Raw genomic sequence first — 25,934 nt, 5'->3', positions numbered from 1 at the left:
TGTCAGTAGTTCTCTGGCATTTAAGAAGAGGGTCAGCCTTGATCCCCAGGATGCTAAAGAAGTGATGTGTCATCTTCTAAAGAAGAGCTGGTAAGAATTCTGTACATGCTGTCAGCCTCTTTTAAACACTCTGTTAATCTCATTATTGCTACTGGGCTGTCTCCATTCAGTATTCTTGTCCCCATTTGGGATTTGAAGACTAAGAAAAGAATACACAGAATTTGTATGTTTTCAGGAACTCCCCAGGAAGTTAATGGAAGTTTGTCACTTTTTTTACAACCTGTACAACTGACTTCACTTGCTACTTACTGAAGGCAGATGAATTGGATCATTAGCAGAATCCATAATCAGCTGGTTTTTATGGGGAGGATGCTGAGGTTTGGAGCGGTGTTAAAAATTCATGCAAATAAGGAATGGGTCTCAGATTCTGGTCTGTAGCTCCACTGGGTCGCTTCTCCACAGCCAGGCACCTTTTGACACCATGGGGCTGCTCTCATTTTTTCATGCAGACAATAGCCCCTAAAAAGCCATGCCATCAGTGTCCTCCAGACCTGTGCCACTTCCACCCCAGCTAAGGACTGGTGCAGAGGAATTTGGGAGGGCTCAGGATCTATCCCTGAATCCGAACTGCATTTCCACTCCTCTTGTCCCTAGAGCAGGTTCATCCACAGTGATCTAAAATGTCTGAGCACTAACTCTGTGCCAGCCCAAGAACACTAGAAATCTAAGACTTAACAGGAAAGCAAAGAATATTTAACCATGTAAATGTTGTAGCCATTTCTATTTATTCTGACTGTAGAAAAACAGTTCCTATGAAATGGGTGGTGTTCTTGAGATAGGCGTGTACGTCTGTGGTTTTTTAAAATCCGGTATTTCATTGTTTAGCATGGTGGCAGAGTTCTCCTATAAGCAAAAAGGATTGAACTAGCTCAAAGCTGGGTTTGGTTAAATTTAGTCTCTCTACCAAAGAAACTCCCTGTTAAATGTCCCCAAAGTCCTCAGGCCAGCTCTGTGCAAAGTGGTGAGATTCTGATGCCCACGAAAGGAGAAGATATGGGGGAAATGTTTCCTGCCAATGAAGTGATATAGCTAGCTCTGAAAAAGCTGACTCAATATATCTGTTAATTATAAATCCATCCTGAATTAATATTTCTTACACACAGGCTTGTGTTTGCTGATTAACTGACAGCCATGTTGTTACATAACCTGACTGCTGCACCACCATTTGAAATGGTGCTGATCCTTCCTTTTACTGTAGCTAGTTCTATGCAGATACTTGCCTGTGAAAAAGATACAAAAATTAGTCTTGCAGAACTAATCTAAGGAAGGAGATCATGAGGCAGGTCAGGAAGCCCTCAGCCAAATACCACTTAGGGCCCATTCACTGATGCATGGTGATTGTTTAGAGTTCTGATTGCAAAACACCAGTTGTTTTTTCTGCAAATAATTCTGCAGTAAATAACTGCTTGTTGGAAGTAGCTGTTTTGTGTGTGAGACAGAGACAAGAGGTTTCATATCTCTCTACAGTATGGAAAGTGTTCCAATTGCCCCATTTGTAGTGATGGCACAACCCTCTTGTACTTTTTGCCTATCCACATCTACTGACCAGTATGGAGTGAGAGAAATAATTACTCTGGGTTTTGTACTGCTCTAGTTGATAGACACACCTAAGTTCATATTTACAGAGTCCTTCACGACCACACTTTCCAGCCTATATGATGTACTTCACTGCTTCCTTGGAGCCACTCAGATGATTGCAAGAGATAAAAAATAATAATGGTCATAAATCAAGGGACTATCAGATGAAACTGGTTTAACAGACTGTGAACAAAGTTAGCTTTAGTCAGTTGAAATCTGAGCTGTATTTGAAGCAGAAATAACCCAGTGTGGGAATCGTGGGTATCCATTCGTACTCACCTCTGTGTCACGTAAGCGATACTGCTGACTAGAGCATAAAGTTTTCTGTGGCAAGTTCTTTTAAAAAGGAAAATGTGGTTGTGGGATAAAACATTAAAAGTTTCTTTCCTCTAGTTTTGAGACTCCAGCCAGTCTCGTATCACAATCAACATGATCTAAGCAGTAAGATCCCACTGCATAATCATGTAGCACTAGACCAATTTCTATCAACTAAAATTTCATCTGGCCTTTAACTTCCTACCCAGTCCATTCTCTGGCAAATCTCCCATTGCAGAGGGATTTCTCAGCTCAGTGTCAGGTATGACATATGAGTAAAGCCCAGATTAAAACCCAGAGAAAAACACTGGGATTTGGCCCCATGCCTGAGGAGATTTTGATTTTAGTTTATCCACTGAGCTCTAAGCACTACTGTCCAGGCAGAAATGTGCCTGATGAAGTTCACACAGCATCTATTACTGCTGTTTCTGTGTGCCTTGTAATAGCAAATGTGGCCTGTTCCTGACCTCTGAGGTACAGAAATATTTCTACAAAACTACCCTGCAAGTGAGAGGTTTCATCCACTTATTCTGCTAATAGAGATTTCAAACAACCACGACAGAGAGAAAAATGTAGGTTCTGAGAGAGCTCCCTAGTTGTATTTTCTGTGACCTGCCTAGGACTTGGGACCCTTGGTTCAAGTGCTACCTTTGTGCTACCAAACTGTATGAGAAGTCACTTAGGCTGTGTCAATACTTGCAGCTGGAAAGAGAGAAGCGACTGCAGCTCAAGGAGACAGACTCATCAAGCTGGTGCACAAAGCCATGACTAGCAGGAAGGGCTAGTTGCCATGAGCCTGTGCCCAGCTGAAACCATAGGCCCGCACACAGTGTGGCTAACCTGTAATACCACTGCAACTACACTCTAATTTTAGCACATTAGTTCTATCAGAGCTAGCAGAAGTTCATGGGCAGTCTGGCCCTGCCCCTTGTGTCCCATCTTCTACCCTCTCACCACTGTAGGAGCCCAAAGCATGCCCTCCATGGTCCATGACCCCAGCACTGCTTGACTGGGGGCAAGGAAGAAGGCACCAACCCTGGTGTGCTGCAGATTCAGCGCCCACAGTTCCTGGGCAATGTGGCTGCTGCCCCCACAGTCCCATAGCTCTGAGCCCCAGTACACTAGAGAGGCAACACATCCAATCCCAATACAGAGGCCCGAGAGAAGGGTCACAATAGGCTGTTTGGGGAGGCTCAGCCTCCCCCTGCCTACAATACCTCCACCCATGCTATTCTATCAGTACTGTAGTAAACCATAAATGAGACAGACTGATTCCAGTTATGCGTCTGTCAGTGTCCCGCTGAGACATGGAGACCTTGGCATGAGCTGGTGACTAGTCTGCCAGCATCACAGCATGTACTTAAGGAGAGATGTTCAGCTTATATAAATAAGGTAAAATGTTGTGCAAGCATACACAGAGGGGCACTAGAGGAGTTTCTGTGATCTATGATCTAATTGGATAAGAACCTTCAACATAGGCCAGAACTAGAGCCAATACTTGTTCAGTATGGAAAGGAATATACATACACATATTACAATGAATCTACAATATCAAACCAAAACAGATGAAAGTTTGAAACTGTCTGGAAATGGGGGATTCTACTTGGTTCTCTTGGAAAGCCTTAAACCAGCTCAGGCTTGCTTGAAAGCCTGGGGGCTCTTTCATAACAACAACAATATGCTTGGCAAAGTGAGACCATAGTGCTGGATGTCCAAGGCCACACTGTATAGCTTTATTCCAGGTGTTTAATAGCTCCACAAAGTTGTTACTGATTTGATACAGCCAAATTAGTCATAGATGAACACAAGGCAGCCACCTGTCCATGGCTGGACTACGTTTCCCTCTGACCTGAAGTCCAATCTTCAGGGCTCAGTGTGCAAGGACTTTATCTCTGAGGCAGGCTATATGACCAAAAAGTTCCAGCTGGCAGTGACTTCAATCCTCTCGAGACCAGTTCTCAATAATACATCCCTATTACTGATCAAATTCAAACCATCAAAAATGCCCATCAGTCACTGTTCGCAATGCACATGAAATTCCTCCAGTCTGAGGCTGGTTCAAACCCCCTTTATGCTCTCTAAGAAAGACCATTCATTTGAGAAGTAAGAGATCAGATCCTAAGTGCTGGGGGCTCCCACCTCCTGGGGAGAGTCACTGGTGAGCCATCCCTGTCTGACTTCCTTCCCCATCCCAAGAAGACAGCAGCCTCTTGAGAAAAAAGGGGGTTGGACAAGGATGACCCACTTCAAAGGACAATCACCTAGGGGGCAGGAAATCCCTGTGAAAACCCCTGCTGAACGGGCAGCTGTGGATTTGAACAAGGATCTCCTATAGCCCAAGAGAGTATTCTAGCCATTGGACTAGAGAGTGAGAGTTGTGGTGGGTGGGTGAACCTGCTGCTTGGGGAGGCAAGCTCCCTATCTGTGTTCCACCCCAGCCTCTTTCCCCTCCTCTCTCTGCTCACACATTCCAGCCAAATACCTGAACCCAAATGAAGCAAATGACATTTAGAAAAAAAATACTCTTCTAAAATATCTTTCTAAAGAAAATGGAGGATGTTTTCCGTTGCATGCCAGACTAGGAAGACTGGACATGTAGACCGTACCTAATTAAAAGCACTAAGTTTGGGAATAAAAAATGTCAGCCACAAGTTTTGGTTTATGTTATATATATATATATATACATACACATCCTGAAATTTGTCAGAGATTTATTTGAAAAAACTTTGTAGTAAGGGCAAGTCAGTTGTCCTGCTGAATACAACATTAAATATTATGGAATACATGATGCTGCCCTTCTCTATTTTACATTTTCTTCATCATTATTTCTAAGCCAATTTTGTGTTGCAGATATACTCTTCAGCCTTAATCATTCCAACTTGCTACATACAGAAAGTCACTGAAACAAAGACATCATTTTAATCAGAGCAGTTTAGTGTGTTCATAACAAAGTTAATTGCTGCTAGAAAAATAGAACAATCATTTATTTTGTGTGGTTTTCATATCAAGACATGTTAATGAAATTATGTTAAAAATATTTTTTCCAAAGATTTTAGGCATGACAAAGTATTTTATTGATGGAAGGTTCCCTTAAACTAGTTCATCAAATAGTCAGAAGTAAAAGGGAAACTCATTTGTCCAGCTATCTGGGAGAAAAGGAACGTTGTCCCTTTTACGGTATGGGTGGATCCAGCTTCTGAGGCTCATGGGCTCCCACTCCCAGCACTGGCGAGCTCGCACTGGCTCACCAGCCTCTCCACTGCCCCACTGTATGGCTGGAGCACACAAAATCTACTAGGCTTGGCCTCCCTAGGCTCTGATGTGCAAGCGGAATCTGGGGAGTGTGTTCTTTCTTGTTAGTCAGGGGCCACGTCAGCAAGGGGCTTGGTTTTGTCTGTTTGTTTTTTGCTTCTCACTTGCGTGTGGCCCCCAATTGATTTTTTCTGTGGGTCAGCGGTTCCAAGCCCCAAAAAGCTTCCCCACTCCTGTTTGAAGGATTCTCTTCAGCAGGAGGATGAAAGGGGAATAGGGATAGATAGAAAGGACAGGAAGATTTTGAAAGCAAGTCTTTAACTGTTAATTACTATAGTATAAAAAGTGTATTTTAGAGAAGGGTGGTCTTTTTGCTGAATTTATTTTAAAAAGTGCATGAAAATCTAAGCATTTAAGGCTAAAAATGAATACTCGGATGGTATATCTTAATATCTATGCAAGAATTCTTTTAGAGATATAATTTTATAATCTTCAGCAAAAAAACTAATGAAATATTTAAAGCAAATTTTAAGTTAAGGCCCTGTAGACCTAGTAATGTGCAACTGTTTTTGTCAGTAAATTCAGGATTGGCATATGCCTGATAAATGGTTTCATTACTACTTAATGGCTCATTCACAGGTTCAGTGTTATGCTAGTAGGTCTGGCAAGCTGGAAGGCTTTTCACTTTTACGTTAACGGATCCACTTGGGGCAGGATGGAAGAGTCACCAGTCAGCAAGCACCAACAACCTGCTTCAGGAGCCTTCCAGAATGGTCAGAATAGGGTCCAGAAGAGGGATAGGTTGAGTACTAAGACCCAGGGAAGGCGTTTCCTCCCCTTGTCTCGCTACCCTTGCAGAAGTCCATCTCTTCAAGCTGAGAATCACTCCTTCAGCTCCAAGCAGAGATGTACCCTCAGCCTGTGTATCTACCTCTGTTCCTCATCTGTGAAATGGCAATAATAGCAATGCCCTACCATACTAGGGTGTTGTGAGGATAAATACAATTGACTGCTTCATGAATGCTACACTAAAGGAAGGCATTTCCTGCACTGATATACAGGAAAAGAGCATTGAAGAAGAGCAGGAGCATAACTGAAAGCAGTCTTGCAAGTTTGTGCAGATGTTCTTCTGATGTGGCATCTCCACTATATTGAAGGCAGGGCAATCCATTCTATAAGATCCTTTGCTAATCTCTGGGGCTACGTCTAGACAGTGGAACTATTTTGGGATACTGGAAGTATCCTGAAATAGCTATTCTGCTCTTTAAATACTCTTGTTATTTTGAAATCAATTTCAAAATAATGGGTGTGCTATTCTGGTCCCTCGTTCCACAAGGATTAAAGAAAGTTTCAGAACAGCACTTTATTTCAAAATTAGATCAAAATAAGATGCACAATTTGCATAGTTCAGATTGTGTATCTTATTTTGACCTACAGGTGCAGCGTAGACAGGAGCAGCCTGTGCCTATCGTCAAACTCGGCAGCCACCTAGGGCGCCAAGTTAAATGGGGCGCCAAATTTCCTGTCACTTCCCCTTCCCCTTCCCCTAACACCTGGCTTCAGCCCCGGAGGAGGAGCGCAGCGGCTTCCCTGAGCCACAGGAGGGGTGAGTCGGCCCCGGAGGAGGGCGTGGGGAGTTGGCCCCAGGGGAGGCGGTGCGTGGGGGTTCCCTGCACCATGGGGGGGGTCAGGCCTGGGGGAGGAAGCACATGGGGGTTTCCCCGCGCCACGGGAGGAGAGGGGTTGGCCCCGGGGGAGGCACGCGCTGGCTTCCCCTGCACCGTAGGGGGGGGGGCGGCCCCGGGAAAGGCATGTGCGGGGGTTCTCTGTGCTGTGGGGGGGTTCAGCCCCAGAGGAGGAGGCATGCGGGGGTTTCCCCATGCCACAGGAAGGGTGGTCGCCCCAGAAGAGGCATGTGCTGGGTTCCCCCGGGGGGGGGGAAGAATCCTGGGAAGAGGCGGGTGCAGGGGACTCTCTCCCCCCACTGGCACCCTGTTCCCTCTCCCTACTCCTCTGTCCCCAGCCACAGAACTCCATCCCCAGCCCCCCTATCCCCAGCCACGGAACCAAAAATCTCAGCCTATATCTGCCCTTGGGGTTGTGGGCGGGGGCGCTGATTGCATGGTTCACCAAGGGCGCCAGTTGCTGGCAGCTAGTCTAGGGCCTCCCCTGAGTATAGATGCACCTTGTTTGGGGGGGTTGTTTTGTTTTTGGGTTTTGATCCATCTGGGATACAATATCATCCATCCAGATCTTCTTTTTCTGACAACTTTCCCTTCTGGTGGCCATAAACATCTGACTCTCTTAAAATATACCCTGCTCATAAGATCTCTGATACATTCATTACTAATAACAGTGCTTTCATTTTTTACTGAACGGCAACCGCAAGGATCCTACCTTTCACTTTGAAAGATCCGCAAACACTTTACAATCATTCATCCACTACTAAAATGCAGTCACTTTTGAAGTCGACCTCAAAAGCTATTTTTGTTGGGAGGCAGCATATCCTAGTGGATAGGAAATGGCTCGGAGTCAGGTGATCAGGGTTCTATTCACAACACTCCCAATGAATTCATAGGTGATTTCAAGCAAGTTACTTCATCTCTCTGCTCCTTTGCTTCTCCATCTGTAAAATGGGGATAATGCTACTTAACTTCTATATTTACTTTTTTGAGGCTTACAAATGAAATGTGAGAGCCCTTTAAAGTGCCAAGGTTCTGAAAGAAGGCATAGCTGGAGAGTCTCCTACACTGAAGCACATATGCACACCTGACTTTTTAATGTGGCCCAAGAGTCACAGTTACTTAAGTCAACATCTTTAAGAGGAGAATAAACAATATATAAAAATAAATGTTCTGCACTTAAAACATTTCTCCTTCCTTCCCTCCTCTGTGTGTCACTTTGTATTATCACTGTCGTCAAAAGGGGTGTGTATAAGAACCTGAAAAACCAAACGAACCTGTCTGTAAGGAGTTCCATATATCACAGCAGTGCAGGTGGCTTTATTTCCACAGTGCTGTGCATTGCTGCTGCAAAGCCACTGCCTTCCCCTTGCTTCTGAGACCTCCTTTTGGACCTAAACATTCCGACGGGAATAAGCACCCATCTGCACGTAAGCTCAGTTTGTTTATTGATGTCCATATTTGTTAAACTGATTTCTAGCTGCCAAAGCAGCATGTGGGCTGTGCTAATTTATCAGTCATCCACCTGATGCCATTTGTGTTTGGGCTTCAAACCAGTTGTTCCGACCAACCCATTTAACTTCAATTTAATACATTATTCATTGAGGTGTGCCTGTCTCCTATCCTGCAATTGAACCTCAACAAACATGTTTTAACAAATGAAAAATCCAGACCTGTCTCATTAAACCAAAAGGAAATTTAATTGCCTCTTGCAGCCATGAATAAGGGGAGCAAAACTACCATTAAAAAGATCTCCTGTTTAAATAAATGACGTCTCTCCTTCCCTTTTTTCATGGAAGCAGATATAGAATGTGTTTAAAAACAGTACCAGATAATGCTATCTGATGTACCTAAATTAATAAGAATCTGTTCATCTAGAATATTTGAAAAAGAAATTAGCCCTCCTATTGACCTTGAGAATAAATATATCTAACTGTAAAATGCACAGTTATATATGGGACCAACAGTATAAACCAGGTACCTCTCTAAAATGGGATTTTCTCATCTGTAAATTAGGTTTGTCATCTGTTATAGTGTGTTGCTGAACTCTATAGTGATAGCCACTTTGTCTCTATAGCTGCAAGCCAAAAATCAAACTAGCATTAAAGCTGCAGCAGATCTAGAATTTCCCAGTTTGGAGAAATAAACTCTGTTCAAACCAAGTCATAGAGATCAGATGTACATTCCGATCTGAACTTCTCCATAATGTGATGCGTTGGCTCTGGATCAGGCCTATCTTCACTTCTAACAGAATTCATATTACCCTAAAAGTAGCTATTCGGCCTTGGAAAATCCTCACAAAAATTCATTAGTCAAGGCATGATCTCTCCTGTCACAATGATAATGAGGCTGTAAAACTAACAGTATTTTACCTGCCTTTCAAAAACTTGGTAGGAAAGACATGACTTTCCCTTCAAAGCTAATACATTCCCATATGTAAGTACAGTAGTGACAAATTTCCAAATGCTAGTTTTTAAAAAAATCAGCTGCAAAATTAGGTGCACCACAAAGAGGATTTGTTTTCCCCCACCTGCACAGATTATGTATTTCTAGTAAAAAGTACTTTTAGAAACAGCATTGTACATGCAGGTGGTTGATTTGTTTGTTTGATGTCTTGCCATCTCTTGGCTGTTTACAGAGACAAAGGGTGAAATCCCTTTGTCTTCAATAGTGCCCAGATTTCACCCCAAATATCTAGGTACTAAACTGATGTATGTTGCTTTATGGTTGGTGCGCTGGGTCTGACCTGCCGTAACTCTCTGCAGTATTAATGCTCCATGATCTGATGCAAAAATAACAATTTAATTGTTTTAATAATTGCAGAAGAATTAGGAAAGGATTTTGTATAATGTTAGATCCTGTATCTAAAATGAAATAATAAACTTGTCATTACTCTGCCCTTCTAACCTGTGTAGTATAGGTCACCTATTTCTATGTAGGGCTCCACTAGAAGTAATGTTGCAATACAGCAGCTCAAGTGATCCACTGAGTGTTTGAATGTTCGTGCGTTCCTTTCGCAGTGGTATAGTACATTAGCGCTGCATTTTTTCTGGGACATGCACACCCTTTGGACCTGATTAAAGAGAATTTTGGGGGCATCCCAAATGTTCCAAATGTCCAAGTCTACTCCTATTTCATCCAGGTAAAGATTTTAGCATTTCCTCAATTCCACTAGGGAAAGAAATGACCATTTTATCCATTAAAGCTTCTGAAAGCTGTGTTCTCAGAGCTTGCTAGGTAAACAAATCTTTCATCTTCCAGGCCAAGTTGATGATGAGATGCTAGAGCATTACATTCACACAGTCCTCAGTGACCCCCATTCTCCACTCTCCCTCATGGGAGAGTAAACCCTGGTTTTCTAATGAACTCTGTCAAATGGAGCAGATGGCCCATATTGCAATATACCAGTTCCAGCACAGATCTGGATTCCTACATCCACTGCACACAGCTTGCCACTATTTATGTATTTAATTTATTTATGCATTATATTCAATGTCAACCTTTAAGGCTATATGATCATGTAAACTCACTCGGGTTTGTTTCTGCTAGGAAAGATCAAATCTGGAGTAAATTATGGAATGCAGAAGAAATGAAAGCTTAAAGAGACAAAAGCCAAAGATGTCAAATCTTGTCCATTTCTTTTGCACTTGTATATTCACTGTGGCACATCCCTGGAACTGTTACTAGACATTGGAACAATGACAGTTTCAGTCTCTTGCGACTGGAAAAGCAGAACTGAACCAGAATGATTTTCATTCCATGTTTTTTGCTTTTTTCCAGACTATTAAAATTGAATCAGTTATAGGTAATATTCACATGGGAGCTTAGAGGTGGGGTGTCACAAGCCATACCTAAGGAAAACTATGCCTGTGTGCATGTGCTTGCCTGTCCTCTGGAATGATCCCAGTGAATCACTATACTTCATGGACTGCCTCATTTCAAATCTCATCTGAAAATGTAGCTTTTCTCCCTTACCTAGATCTCTTAATTCCTCTCTTCCTTTATTGTTTCACAATAGAATTGTATTATTTTCAGCAACTCTGTAGATCAATTTAAGTTGAAAATGTCACAGAATGAAGTTTTCTATTTTTATTAAGCAAGTTTCTGCTTGACTTCTAGCACTGAGCAAGCTCTAGAAGTAAACTGAATTCCAGCCTGTGATTGATTATTCAGATATGGCACATTCTCTATAAACCATAGACTGTCTGGTGTCTATGCTTGGTTTCTGATTTACACTGTAAGCACATGTTTCCCTATGTTTTGACAATTTCTTTGTCAATCGACTCTAACTAAATGATCTCTAACTAATGATACTAGCAATGATGATGTGTCTGTGTACTGTGCTATAGATCTGTTCATCCCTGGGCTTTTACATGTGCTCCCAGTCACCCACAAAAATCTGTAGAAAACTGCATGCCACTCGCATTCGTGTTTACTCATAAATCTGCTTTCAGATCCTTTGGAACTGATAACATTCTTGGTGAACTCACTAACTTCTTCGCTGCTGTCTGAAATTTTCGGGAGCTCAGCCATACACTTCAGTGGAACTTTAAATGGGTGTAGCATAGACCCAAGAGTACTTTTCACAGATACATGCCATTCCCCGTTAAAGTAATTCTTGTTGTGGCCTTATAACCTAGGTCTTTGATATTTTCTTGCCATGCTTTGACTCCTATGTTAATATTTTAGGGGGATGTTGGACTCTGTCACTCACAGCACTTTTTTGCCGAACACCATGATCTGCGAGCCTCTGATGTCATGGACAGAATTGTTTGGGACAACAGAAGACTATTATCCCACCTTTGATCATCAGACAGGTATGTAAATAGGCTCAGTTTGACAAAAAGTGTGAGACTGATACATGTCCAAGACTGGACTGAATTTAATAGAGTTAAAACAACTGTGATGGTCCAGGCATACCAGGATTTATTCCTGACTTTGCTTTTGACTCCCTCTGTAACCCTGTGCTCGCTGCTCAGCCTGTTGCAGTGTTTATTTCTAATTAAAAAACTAGTGCTCTGTTCAGGCACACAAGCTGCTTGCAGCAAAAATAATATGTGCACATCTGTAACAGGAATCATATATCTACAAGAGACTTGTGTTGCATACATCACTAATAATGTATGGAGGCCCCACAAACATTGCTGGATTCCTCACTGCAACATACTTGTGGCATAGGGAAGCTTTCTCACCATTATCTAGGTGGAAAAGCGAATCAGAGAAATAAAGTGATTTGCTCAAGGTCAGCCAGAAATCTGCGGGAAACCCAATATTTAAACTTAGATCTCCTGAATCTTACCCCATGACTTCAAAAGAACATCATTGCTTTTCAGCTATCGGTTAATTACGTTTTTTAGTTTCAGCTATCAGTTAATTAGGCATTGCCATCTTCATTTTGCAAGAAGACAAATGGAGACTCACTCCATTTCAGCAATAGTCCCCCTTACTTACAGAGGGAGAAAAAAGCAAAGTCAGGAATAGATCCTAGTATGCCTGGCTCCCAATCTTTTGCTCTGTCTGCTTTAAAACAGCACATGCTAATGAAGTGCTTTTGCCTAACTTTGAACATCAGACTGACTATGCAATAGTAATTCAGTTTGGTGACATCTCTTTAAATTTTCTGTAACTTTGTATAAATGTATGATATTAACTGTATTATCCATAGTAGCAAGAACCAGTTAAATCCATAGTAAACATCTGAGGTTGTGGGGTTTTAAAAAACAGCACAGATCTCTGTGGATTGTAGTAATGCACCTATATTAACTCAATAATGCCCCCACTGGACTAGTTACTGATTACTCCTGAATGTGTAGTGTACAATTCCCCCACTGTGATTATGGAAATCCTACACGTCACCAAGCCATAAGACTCATCTGGGGAGTATAGTTAATTTTAAGGAATGTACTCCAAATGGCATACTTTCAGGCCAGATTCCTGCTATGAAGGTTCAGTTAGCATTTCCCATTAGAAACTCTTTTTCTTCCATAAGAGTTTGATTTCATTCTTAAATGACTGGACTTTGGGGCCCTTCTCTCAAGCTAAATCATTCAATAGGCTCTGAAAAAAAATGTAGCATAGTCTCACTGATGTTACTAAGCCAAGCTTCTGGTGAAACTTGGATCTGAATCAGATTTACACATAAAATTTTGCCCCATAAAACTACTTTTATGTCTTCAAATTACAAAGTTGGCACTCTTACAGAGCAGACTTTGTCCCCTAATGAGACAGTTTAAGTACTGGACAACAGCACTTTTCAAACAGTTTAAATCTTAACAAGTTTATGATCATCAAACCTTAGCCATTCAAAAAATTTCCCACATGATTTGAAATAGAAACTACTCCAAATACTCTATTGCTTCAGCTAAAGAAGAATCCAAGTGTTGTGTAGGAACTAGAAGTTCTTGTTTTCAGGAAATTTGGTTTCATCCTAAATCAAAGCAAAATAAATTAATGTCTAAGGGTGTATCTAGACTACAGAGTTTTGTCGACAAAAGTGGACTTTTGTTGACAAAACTATACCTGCGACTATACTACCGCTGAGTTCTGTCGACATAACGTCGACAGAACACAGCAGTTTTGTCGACACTGGTAAACCTCATTTTACGAGGCATAATGCCTTTTGTCGACAGAGTTCTGTCGACAGAAGGTGTTATTGCATCTAAGGTTGTGTCTAGACTACAGGGTTTTGTCGACAAAGGTGCTTGCTTTGTCGACAGAACTGAATGTAGTCTAGACGCTCTTTGTCGACAGAAGCTTTGTCGACAGATATTGTCGACAAAACTTCTGTCGACAAAAGCCTGTAGTCTAGACGTACCCTAAGTTTCCTGTAAAACAAAATGGGGGGGGAGGGGCGGGATTATTTCAGGTAAATCAATGTTTTGTTTCACTTTTGGCTTTTTTTTTTACTTTAGATTATAAATTTCATTCTTTTCAAGACATATATATATATATTTCTAAACAAAATGTAGGAATGAATCAACATTTCCCAATGGAAAATAATTCTATTAGAAAATTTTCCACTAGCTCTGAGCATCTTCATTAGCTGTTAGCAGTTTATGTCCTATGCTGTTCCGAGTCCATCTAATTCAAAGACAGTACTATTGCATATGGACACTGGAAAGAACATTGACTGTCTACGTTAAAGTTTTTGAAATGTTTCATAAGCTTACATCATTAGTACTTTGTGCTGGGATCCTACCAGACATCACATTTTAAGATGGGTTGGGTAGGGTAAGTACTTGGCCTTCATTTGACCCTGCACTAATGTATACATCTTGTTGGCTTGTCAGTACAGCTATGCATGAACCAGTGCATTCTGGGAAAATCTGCTATCCCATACTGCTTTGAGTGCAGAGCAGGATTATAGAAGTCAGTGGGAAAAGTCCCTGTGCTTCCCTTAGTCCTATCTGCACAAAGTCTTTGATCCTTGTTATCATGAATGAAGCTTCTTTGTTGGGGAATTGTGAGGCTTCTTGCCATTATACATGTAACCCTAGAGGTGGGACATGAATCCAAACAACTTTGCTAGATCCACAGAATTTCATTCCCCTGGGTTGGAATGGAACAAACACTTAAAATATTCAGTCTGGCAAAAAAGTGCCATGGGACAGTTATTGTAACTTGAATCCAACCTTAAGGCAAGTAACACCCCACAACTTCGCAAAGGTCCAGGTGATGGTTGGAACTCTGTAGCTCCCACTTATCTGTTTTCAACTTCTAATCTTTCTCAGAGACCATGGTTGCTAAAACTAGTGTTTTGGGATGGTGGGGTGCTGCAGCACCCCTCATCCCCAGCTTGAGAAGTTACTTCCAGTATGTGTGGTGTTTTACATTTCAGTTCAAGGGTTCTCATAACCCCCATTAAAATTGTTACTGTCCCTCACTTCTAATTCTAGGCACACTTCTAAAATGTTTCTGTACTGACTGCTGAGTTATTTATTTGCTCCCCTCCTCATCTCACATGAATAGTTTTCACTTAGAATGTCACTATCCCTCAAGGAAAACATATCCTGTTCTTTCCTTCTCTGTCAAAGGAAATTTGTACATCTCCTATAGAGTCTCTGTCCTTATTGCTGATTTTTCTTCCAGAAGAGTATACAGTGCATACCCCAAAGGAAAAGAATGCTACTCTGGAAATTAAACTTCAGTGTAAGGAGTAAAGGAAGAGTGCTTTTCAAATTGCCAGACCTCTATGTCATCACCTTTTGAGCCTCCATGACCCAGCTCAGCACTTTTTGGGACCTAAGAATATCTTCTGCCTTCCAGAAATAATCAGCTCTTTTTAGAAGTCAGTAGGGATGCTAACCTGACAAGAACTGTTCCATGAAAGGAACATGCCATGGCATTTATATTGCCAGCAAAGCTGATATTTATCACCATCAAGACAAAATTTCAGAACGAGTTGCTTACGTATTTAAAGGTTACTTACTGTACCTTTTAACTATAGAGGAACAGTAACTTTTATCTCATGGTATCCTAAGGGAAATAAAAATAGATGCACCAAAAGAGCAAATTTCATTTAACTCTTCAACACATGAAAAGGAAGTTGTGGCCTTGACCTTCACCCTATTTTTTACATAAAAAGAATAAATCCAAACAGTTCCAGGATCCCAAAGGTGCAAACAAGACACCACCAAAAATATAGGGCCAGATTCATGCCGTGGCGCCTCCACCTGATTTGGGAGTAGGGAAGGCTACTTTGTTCCAATTCTGCCACAGGGCTGGAGCCAGCCCTCACAGTCCCCAACAGCAGGTGTTGCCAGTCAGGAGGGACAGAGGCAGGCAATGCAGTGATTCCTGACTAGCCTCCAGAGCCTGGGGAATACATCTGACTTTCAAGCTGCCCTTGCTCTGCAAAAGGTCTGAGGGAGGCTGGTGGCTCTAAAGCTGCTTCTCGCCCACATGAATCAATTATCCTTTGGCATAACCATACACACAGTTCCAAGGCCTATAGAACCTGACCTAGCATCAATTTGTATTTCACAAATTGACTTCTTTCTTTATAAAGGACCAAAAACAATGTCAGAGTCAAATACCCTCAAAAGTTTTGAGAGTCTGGGAAACCCAGATCCAAAGTTTGCATCTTTTGGCCACCTCTCCTCCTTTCTAGGCTACCTCCCTTGGATGAGATGATAGATCTGCATGGGATCTACAGCATGAACAATATGTACAGCATTATTTTAATTCTGTATGCATGAAAATGGGGATATTTACAGTATGTAGATGATACATGAAAGAACAGATTGTCCTATTGGTTTTAAAATTTCATGAAAAAGATCTATTTATATTATAAAAACCCATTTAGAATGCAAGATCCATGTTTCTGACACTGTCACAATTTTGAATCATTTCATTGATTTCATTAGGGCAGTCAAATCAGAGGGGTGGGGAACCTAAGGCCTGGAGGCTGGATGTACTCCCCCCCCCCCCCCCAGCATTTGGGAGACCTTGCTGGGTTAGGGTTAGGGTTAGGGTTAGGGTTAGGGTTAGCCTCTCTGGGGCTGGGGTCAGGGTCAGCTCGAGTCATTCCTGCGCCCCAGGCAGCGGGCGCACAATGCATGCGTGGCCCTGCCCCCGGCGCGTTGCACACCTTACAGCTACAATTGGGCGCACGGCACCTGATGGCAGCTCTAAGGGGCGCCACGCAGCCGGGCGCGTAGCACCCCTTACAGCTACCATCAGGCACCCCCCATAGGTTGGCACCCCGGGCAACTGCCCGGCTAGCCCCCCCTTAATCGGGACCTGGCTGGAGTACATAAAATCAACTAACCTGGCGTGCGAGGGGGATGTGAGGAGTGTCTTTGCTGTTTTTTTCTGTAACAGACCAACTCAGCTAAGACCTTGAAGCTCCTTGTCCTTCTCAGTCAGGGGTCTTGTCAGTGAGGGTTTGTTTTTGTTTTCTTGACTCTCACTTGTGTGCGGCCCCTGACTGATTTTTCTGAGGGTCAGCAGCCCCTGAGCCAAAAATGGTTCCTGACCCCTGAAATCCTGAAGTAACCTTCCTGACTAGGTTATGACCAAAAAACAATCTATTATATATTTTGAAAATTGAGTTTATTTTGCACAAACAAATCCACAAAGTCATACTTCGTGATTACCTACAGATACCAAATTTTGCATAAACAATGCTGCCACTTAAATTAGCTGAATGCACTACTTTTTACACCAGAACACTGTCATGTGTTCCCTCCGTCATGATTCGTACAGGCCAGAGCCTCGGGTCATGTGAATTGGCATAGTTCTTTTAAACTCATTGATTAGAGCAATATTCTCAAAGGCTAATATTTCTGTCATGGACCCAGAATGTCTCCTGAGGCCAATCCTTACTCATTCTCAAGGACTCCAGTATAACAAAAAGAATTTATCTAGTGAGTTAATAGACATAGTGAGTCTGGGACAATGTTCCCTGTAAGCTGTGCACTTGTGCAGCTGCTCAAGGAAAAATCAAGTGTCACTCATCATCTGATTAACAGAGTGCCCACAGTTAAGTTTGTGTTTCTGTTGGTGGTGCGCATTTGCACATTCACACATGCATCACTATATATACAAAGTTATTCCACAAATGAATAGAAAAATCTGCATATGGATGGAAAAGATAAGAGGGAACGTTGGCTCTGAGAGGCAGAATTTTGTGTTGATTTTTCACAGGCATTGGGAAAATGCATCTGAAGCTAAAGGGCATTTTAGTGGCTTTGGCTATTGTTCTAGTGGTTGATCCATGCAGGCTGCACCTGCACAGATAGCCTGTGGGAGCCTTTTGCAGGATGAAGGACTTTTCCATGTGTGTTTTCCTCTAGTATCTAGTTTTCAGGCAGGCTACAAAGCCTCCTATTACAGTTCGCTACAGATATTCTCTGTTAGCTCAAGTGGTAGGAATTTGTACATTTGTATCTAAAGCTTCCCTGTATATGTCATCTGTACAGTAATAATGTCTGTTCACTGTACCCTAGGCCTGTGTACCCCTGTTCAACATCAGAGCTAGTTTTTAAAAAAATCTATTCTACAAACTCTCAGAAAAATATTGTTCAAGTTTTACTGTACAATATTAACAAAATTTTCCGACAGACTCTATTTCTGATTGAGAAACTTTTTCACGTTTGTTGAATAAAACATTGACACTTCTGACTGAAATATTTTTAGACTAAAAATTGCCTACCAGCTCTACTAGCATTTTTCTTTATCTGTCAGAGATGCTTCCCTAAAAATAATTTTTCTGGGAACTACACATTACACCATCTAGTGGCAGTCTCTAATATAAAAAAAGTTCACAAAACCCTCACACCTGGAATTCATCCTGAAGTTAATGTGATGTGTGATGTTAACTTGCTGAGTATAGCTATGATAATTAGCATTGACCTTAGTAATTAACTTACCATGTTTTCCTACCTGCAAGGGATATTGTTAGGTTTCTTTAAAGCTTACATAGTGTTTTGCACATCTCTCAGCCTCTCATTATTCATTGTTCATTATTCATTAAACATTGTTCATTTGTACTGCAAAATGTACTATAAGTCATTGAATTTTGGTTCACTTCACTTTTACTGTTGACAATTTATTTACATCAAAAAGAAATAATCGTTAAATTGGGGAGAGAAAGTTATTTAAGCTAAAGGATTTGATCCCACAGTATTTTAATTATCCGGCAGGAATATTTTGGTGCCTCTCACTCTGGGTTTGTGTTTCATCTTCTGTATCACACTTGAGGTGTAATGGATTGAAAGGTGTGTGCTTTTGAGATCCTCCTCCAATAATGTCCTACACAATAATGAATATCTTACATGCAAAAAGCTGTAACACTAGGCACCAAAACATAAGCAGACAGTATTAAAAGGAATAATTGAGGAAGCTTGTGGTCTTGCTAGAATAAGAAATGGGAACTGCCCTTGTATGGAACATGCTCACTGGAAAAGATGTCATAATGTAAGTATTTCCACTTAAATTCTCTCTCCTGCTGAATCTCTTGCAGTTGGTGATTCTTGCTGGACATCTATTCACCCGGAATACTGGAGTAAGCACAATGTCTGTGAGTGGCTGCAGTTTTGCTGTGACCAATACAAGCTAGATGCCAACTGCATCCCCTTTTCCCACTTTAATATTAATGGCTTGCAGTTGTGCAGCATGACCCAGGAAGAGTTCACAGATGCTGCTGGTATTTGCGGCGAATATCTATATTTCATCTTACAGAACATCAGGGCACACGGTTAGTGTTTCAGAGATTAAATGCAAAGCAAAAATGCCTTAAACTTTTGTGTCAGCTTCATGCTAGTAAAAAATGCTAGATTAACAACCCTGGGCCTAAAGTCCCTTATTTATTCACAGAAGAGGTGAAATGCATCTGGTGTCGAGATACAATGATCAGTGTGCTAGAAGTCAACAGATAGATAGAGGATCGCATGGGCAATGAGGTTACTAGTTTCCCAGCCGGGCCACTATGACATTATGCTTTTCTTATTTTCATTATTTGCTTCCTAAAAGTTTACGAGACTTATTGCTGCTGAAGTGAGTTTAGGCTCAAACTTCAGAACTATTTCCCTGTCTGCCCTAACTGAAGCAAAGTGAAATTTCTTTTACAGCTAGCCTTTCTTGTAGATTCCAGGAGATCAATAGGACAGCTCCATAGGTTTCAGTTCTAATGATAACTTAAATGGATGACATTTTATTGCCAAGGGGACAGGGAGGTTTAGCAGGTCTTCTCACATGCTATACTATTTTCCCATCTCCAGATGGATTATAAATTGTTGGGTAATAGAGTTAAACCCAATCCTGTAATGCATTCCATCTGCTTTGTGCCTCTCTGTGATTCAAGGCTTTCCTAAAGCTAGCTTACATGCTACTTTTGGATCCTTCCTGTCTGGGAGAATTGCTGAGTGGTGTAATGCTGCCATGGGGCTGCTGCCATAGGTGTGTTCATGGCAAAAGGACGCATGGCCTAAGAATCCCTCCACTCCAGCAATTCCTGGCTGCTAGAACAACCTCCAAAAGGCCAGTGGTGGCTGACAGTGTAGGCCTTTCCCTAGGCAGGGGGGGGAGGTATGCGAGGGAGGAGTATGTGTGGCATTATCCCCCTCATCTCAGGTCATGCCACACCATCCATCCTATGTTGTGAATGGGGTTGGGGTCCTACAGAAAAAAAATCAAATGTAATTTACGTAATTAAATGCTCATAATGCATATGCACAAAGAGGCCAAATTAAGGTTGACAAGCAACCTTAACTCTGGTATTTCCTAAATGTGCTTGAAGTAGAGTAGGGAGAAGTGAAGTAATGTGTTTTTAGGAAAGATCTGAAGGAAGAGGGGCTAATGCAAGTGTACAGGACAATAAGGAAAACACCAGAGGTGAGAGAAAGATACAAAGGGATCACGTAGACAGGAAAAACCACACATGCGAAAAGAGCACAGTGGGTATTAAGATGTAATGAGAGCAAAGAAGCTGCTGGGGTACATGATATGGGTTTAGGGCCTTGAAAATAAGGATGAGGAGCTTGAACAAGATACAGGAAGTTAGAGGGAGCCAGTAGAGGGCTCTGGAGATAGTAGGGACAATGCCAGAGACATGGGAGGGAAAGCTGAACTTTAGCAACAGCTTTTGCATAGTAAGGCATCTAATTTTCCTTGTTGAACTTAAATTCTCTTTTGAGTTTCTCACGATACAATTTAATATAGCATGGGAAAAGGGCTCTAGCTGTGCCTTGCGCAGCAATGCACAGTGTATGAATACAGAATTGATCATACTGGATTGCTCGTTTTTCCCCCCATAGGCATTTCCTTTTTTAATGACGCTGAGGAAACCAAGCCAGCTGTCACGGATTGTAAGTACTCTTGTTTTCTACATGCAAAGTTCTATTCACTAGGAAAAGTGTGACCTGTTCCATGATTAGCAGTACTACCAGATGCAGCAATTCAAAGGATTTTTACAAATGAGAAAATACTCCAAAAATTGTCTCCATCTGAATGCTTTAAATTTAAAGACTCTTGTGGTGGGTAGGGAAAGGTGAGTGAGGTTCCCAATATAGGCTCCTTTTTCCCCATTGAAAATCCTAATGACCTAACATTGTCTGTAGTGGTTCTCAACTGGAGGTCCATGGTGACTTTTTCGGTGGTCCACAGGAACATTGTCCAAAGTCCACGAAAATTTTTTGATTGGCTTGGTGGTCTGTGGACTGAAACGAGTTGAGAACCACTGCTCTAGGTAACCCCATAATAGCCTGCGGTTGTAGAACCACATTCAGCTCTTGCAGAGTCCACGGGTATTACCGGACTTATTCACGCCCTGCGTGGATATAGGCACCGTGTTGAAAACCCTCTGACACAGGATCACCGGTTTCAAGGCAGCCCAGAGTGCACGGAACAAACTGACCAGAGGTGCCAAAGTGTTACTCCAGGAAGTGAGGGTGGAGGGGAAAGCACACTGGTGCCTTGTCCTGCCGTCATATGGCGATGTGTCTCGTATGTAATTCTAGTCATGCCTTTTGCACTGGCAGCAGGGTCTGCCTCCCAGAATGTCAGCACTAACATAATGAGTTTCTTCATCTTCAGCTAAAGGATTAAGAACTCTCATTAGAGGCTGCAGATAACTCAGAACCCAGTGGGGATCAACCTCTGAAATGGGATGTCTATCGCACACTTAAGAGTGCTGTACAATCAGCCTTTGCTATCCCTCCTTCAATGCCTTCCTCTGACCAGCTCTGTTTATGTCACAGCAATGTCATGACAGGCCCTCTTTCTCAAATTTGGTGATATAGCTTGTGTCACGGCAGTGTTGTTGCCAAATTTCATATTCACCTACTACCATTGCACTTTGGCCATATGTACCCACAACCACAGTGTAGTTTGAGTGTTAAGCCCGGAAGGTTTTCACAGATATGTATGGATTTGACAAAGAGACCTAAATTCCCTAAAACAAAATAATACAGACATACTGTGTAGATATGTTAAATGGTTTCTTTTTCTTTTAGGGTGGCTGTCAAGTTAATCCAACTGCAAATTGGTTATTCACTTTCGTTTAGCTCTATAATAAAGCTATTTTCTTTTTATTGTTATTAAAAAGGTAACTTTAATAACAGCACATCCCCAGTTTCAGTCAGTATTGCCCGACATTTGATTAGGTGAACACATTACCTATTTGACCACATTATCACAACTCAGATTCCTCCTCCTCATATCATTTTGTTATTCTGTTCCAGACAATGATAGGGCATGCCTGAGAACAGGGACCATGAAAAGTCAAGAATGTCACAATCACGGTAAAACAAGTAGGTATATATTTGAAATGCAGAAATTGTGCTTGAAAGATTATGAGACACAAAGTCCTGGTTTCAAATGTTTGTCAAAAGGGCTGAATCACTGAGTCAGACCACAAAATGCTGAGCCGCAGCTGTATAACAGTGTTGACAATTCTCAACAGTTGTAGCATGAGTCTTATTACATGGGTGCATTCTTGGAGTCAGGAGAATCTTAGCTTTCTTTTTAAAAAAAAAAAAAATAGTAAGCTTCCAGCCTTTGGAGTTGTGGAAAAGAGCAGGAAAACAAAAACTGAGTATCACCTAAAGACTCAATCTAGAAGGTAAATAAACAAACCTAAATGAATTATTTTTAAACAAAAAAAACCTCATGATTTTTAAACCACACATGATTTTGGAAGGCCTGGATGAAGATTTTTCAATGATTGCCTGATTCCTAGAACATTGCTTATTAGAATCTCCTTGAGCATAACACATGCATGCATGTGAGGTAACCAAGTGTGTTCTCTTTCTTCAGAGATTCTTATCCCTTCCAGAGTAGTTAGGATTCAGCTAGCCTCAGGCTTAAACTACAGCACCACAGAGAAATCTACCTTCATGGAAAGCTTTGCCCACCACCTGTTGCTAAAGCTGTAACTGTTCAGGCTAACAGGAAATTTGGTCACTATCGATAATCTAGAACTTTCACCAGCACTAAATTCACATCAAAACTTTTAAAATTAATCTAAAATGGGCTGTAAAAACAATCCCCAAATCAAGCTATCCTTTATTACTGAGTTCCAGTATTAGTCTGTGAAGATAAGTACTGATTCCTGTAGGATGTAAATGCATCCCAACTTTGCAAGGGGAAAAAACCCAAAATTTTCTGGAATAAAAGACAGATTCTAGAATTAGCTTTCTTTCAAGGTCAGTTTGCAGAAGGTCATTTGATTCCGCTTACAGATAAGCAATGCACTTGGTCTTGTAAGCTAAATGGATGCCAGATACTGACAGGCACAATCCTGTGGTACCGATTATTTCTAGTGCTATAGTACTGTGCCACTGAAAGTCTGTTAACCTTCCGTTCTTTTCCTGCTGAAGGCCTGCAGAGTTCTCACTTGTGGGAATTTGTACGAGACATCCTCCTGTTTCCAGAAGAAAATTGTGGCATTCTCGAATGGGAAAATAGAGAACAAGGCATCTTTCGGGTTGTTAAGTCAGAAGCTCTGGCAAAGATGTGGGGACAAAGGAAGCGAAATGACAGAATGACATATGAAAAACTTAGCAGAGCTCTCCGGTGCGTTAGTAGGTGATTACTAATGGTGTATTATGAGTCTATTTCACATAATTACATTGATTGCATAGCTTTTTGTATGTATCCAAACGGCATAAGACAGAATTATGGCTCTTTCGAAGGCCAACTCTTCAGCTGGTATAAATCAGCATAACTCCATTGAAGGTAATGGAGCTATTCTGACTTACATGAGCTGAGAATTTAACCCATGACTGGTAATATGGCACTACCTGCCTTTCTGCTTTGATAATCCTAGCAGTTCATTCTGAATTGCGGTCATCTTAGAAGCAAAAACACGTATGCAGTATTTGTTTTAAAAGGATCAAAGTTCACCTTTCAGGAAGTCTGGGAAAGTTTCAAATTCTAATGTAAGTTGATCTGGGGGTGTTAAACTATTCATTTAACAAAAAGAAAGGCTTGCTGTTTGATGGGAAAAATCATATTGACTGCTCTGTTATGTTTCTATTGTGTACTACTTGGGAACAGTTCCTCTAAAGTAAATTCCACTTCTGATTTGTTACTGCAGATATTATTATAAAACTGGAATTTTGGAACGCATAGACAGAAGGCTAGTATATAAGTTTGGAAAGAATGCCCATGGGTGGCAGGAGAACAATCTATGAACTAACTGCCCCATGCATCAGACTAATTATGCAGTCTGCGACATGAAGTGTTTGACTACAACAGACCCTTGAGAGAAGGAATTTTTCTCCTGCATCTCTCTTCTACTCCAGACTGGAGTTGACAACTCTTTGAGAGACTGGCCAGACAACATGGGACAGCACACAAAAGGGAGGCTCTTCACAACTATATATCTTCTTACCAGCATTAGCTCGTGCATAGCCTTTATGAAAGTGACACTTAAGATGCAGCTCAAGGTTTCATTAAGATGAATTCTTATCTGTGATGCCTTTTCCTGTACCTAGAAGGGCTATTAGCCCTCAGTTTGAAATTACTGCTTACTACTGACATTTAAAAGAAGTTGGTGAGGATTTTTTTATTGCAGTAAAGTTGTTAAATATTTTGCAGAACATACAATGTTTTTTCCTATTCTTGGTTAGAATGTCAGTATTTTGGTTCTTCTACAGAAAATATTGTGACAGGGTGAGGTCACAAACAACCCCATGGGGTGCTTCCCAGAGTGCTGACAAGGCCACTGCCACCCATCTTCCTGCTCTCTGGGTTGCCCTTTGCCTGGTCTCCCCCAGCCAAGGCTCAGATCTGCGATCACTGCCCTCTCCCTGAGGATCAGTACAGATGCTGAAACTCTTCTGGTCCAAGGAAAATGCAGTTTGGGGCCCAGCTTCCTGGTATATCACTCCCCAAATGGGATCAGAACCTCGAATGAATTATTTAGGTATGCCCCCTTTAACAAGGAAAGAGGATGTACATACTGATTGCTCCCCCAAGTAACAATTATTTACGCTGGGCTTGATAGTAAATAAAAGTGATTTTATTAAGTACAAGCAGTAGGATTTAAGTGATAATAAGTGAAAATAGGCAGAGCAAAGTAGATTACACATTTTAAAAAACAGAAAACGCTTAGCTAATTCTAACACTAAAACCTCAGTACAAATGTATAACAAACTCGCACTATTCTTAATTCCAACTAAGCCTCCAAAGGGGGGAAATCAAATTTTCCGTGGGGTCTTTAGTTATCCTCTTGGGTGTGCCACTCCAACCAAAGACAAAGAAACTCCTAGCTTCTTATTGTTTTATAGATACCACCTTTCCATGGACAATTACTTGGCCCACCCCTACCAGTTGGGGGTGGACATGTGACTTCCTAAGACCAACCATTGCTAAGACTTAAAGGACAAAAGAAGCAGTTTACAGTTGGTCCTCTAGACATTTAGAGTAACACCCTTGATGGCTTTCATTTGCATATTTAAAACCATAAAGCATTCCATACTCTGAATATCTAACTTTACACACAAGAATGATACATACACCAAAATGAGATATACAGATCCAGTTGATTAAGACATTAACGTTGACGTGTCCCACGAGGCCATTTGTCCCGAGCATCTTTGAGTTATGTGTATTTGTGTCTATAAGTCCATTTCATAAAGCATGGGAGGAGGAGGTCATCACAAATACCATTGTGGTCAGTATATGTTCCTGAGCTCATTTCCATTGCCTGGATTTTGATGTCTACAATGTTCCTTTTGTGCTAGAAGATCAAGCCAGCTGAGAGCCCCCCCCCCACACACACACACACACATCCACTGAATTAATCTGTCCAATCAAACCAACCATCTATAAGAAAAACAGGGGTTTAAGCACGAATCTGAATTTCTCACTTAGCTACAAATGACTCCTACACATTTATTTTGTGAATTTTACTGAACATTACTGTACATACTATGAACTATTCACTGCAAGCATTCAATAACTATTATTTGTATTATGTAGTTAACTGTGATTGATCACATGGTATTAATTCTGTTTCTTGATTGAGTTGGCATAACTCTTATTGCAAGCACTTATTGATGCAAGTGTTTCTGTGAACTAAAAAGTAACTGTTCACAAACA

The 25,934-nt window shown here is 41.4% G+C and overlaps 1 protein-coding gene across 5 annotated transcripts; it reads left to right on the top strand.

The window, feature by feature from the left end:
* On the top strand, nucleotides 1-25,934 carry ELF5 (E74 like ETS transcription factor 5). 5 transcript variants are annotated; one of them, XM_075927467.1, is made up of 7 exons: nucleotides 1-90; nucleotides 11,577-11,704; nucleotides 18,853-18,894; nucleotides 20,645-20,695; nucleotides 22,070-22,138; nucleotides 23,207-23,414; nucleotides 23,926-25,934. In XM_075927467.1, the coding sequence occupies exons 1-7, from the start codon at nucleotides 65-67 to the stop codon at nucleotides 24,020-24,022; spliced, it is 621 nt and encodes a 206-aa protein (XP_075783582.1). In that variant the 5' UTR covers nucleotides 1-64; the 3' UTR covers nucleotides 24,023-25,934. The 5 variants fall into 5 exon arrangements, with proteins under 5 accessions (XP_075783582.1, XP_075783581.1, XP_075783577.1 ...); XM_075927466.1 differs by having other exon boundaries at nucleotides 2-90; nucleotides 18,853-18,909; XM_075927462.1 differs by having other exon boundaries at nucleotides 13-90; nucleotides 18,853-19,086.

The sequence above is a fragment of the Pelodiscus sinensis genome, chromosome 4, assembly GCF_049634645.1.
Source record: "Pelodiscus sinensis isolate JC-2024 chromosome 4, ASM4963464v1, whole genome shotgun sequence".
Taxonomy (NCBI): domain Eukaryota; kingdom Metazoa; phylum Chordata; order Testudines; family Trionychidae; genus Pelodiscus; species Pelodiscus sinensis.
This window is presented reverse-complemented; position numbering and strand designations above follow the sequence as displayed.

Coding starts and splice junctions, on each gene's coding strand:
- ELF5 (XM_075927462.1), top strand. CDS start 65: ATGTGTCATCTTCTAAAGAAGAGCTG. Junction 19,087..20,644: donor ACAGAACATCAGGGCACACG/GTTAGTGTTTCA, acceptor TTCCCCCCATAG/GCATTTCCTTTTTTAATGAC. Junction 23,415..23,925: donor GCTCTCCGGTGCGTTAGTAG/GTGATTACTAAT, acceptor TTGTTACTGCAG/ATATTATTATAAAACTGGAA.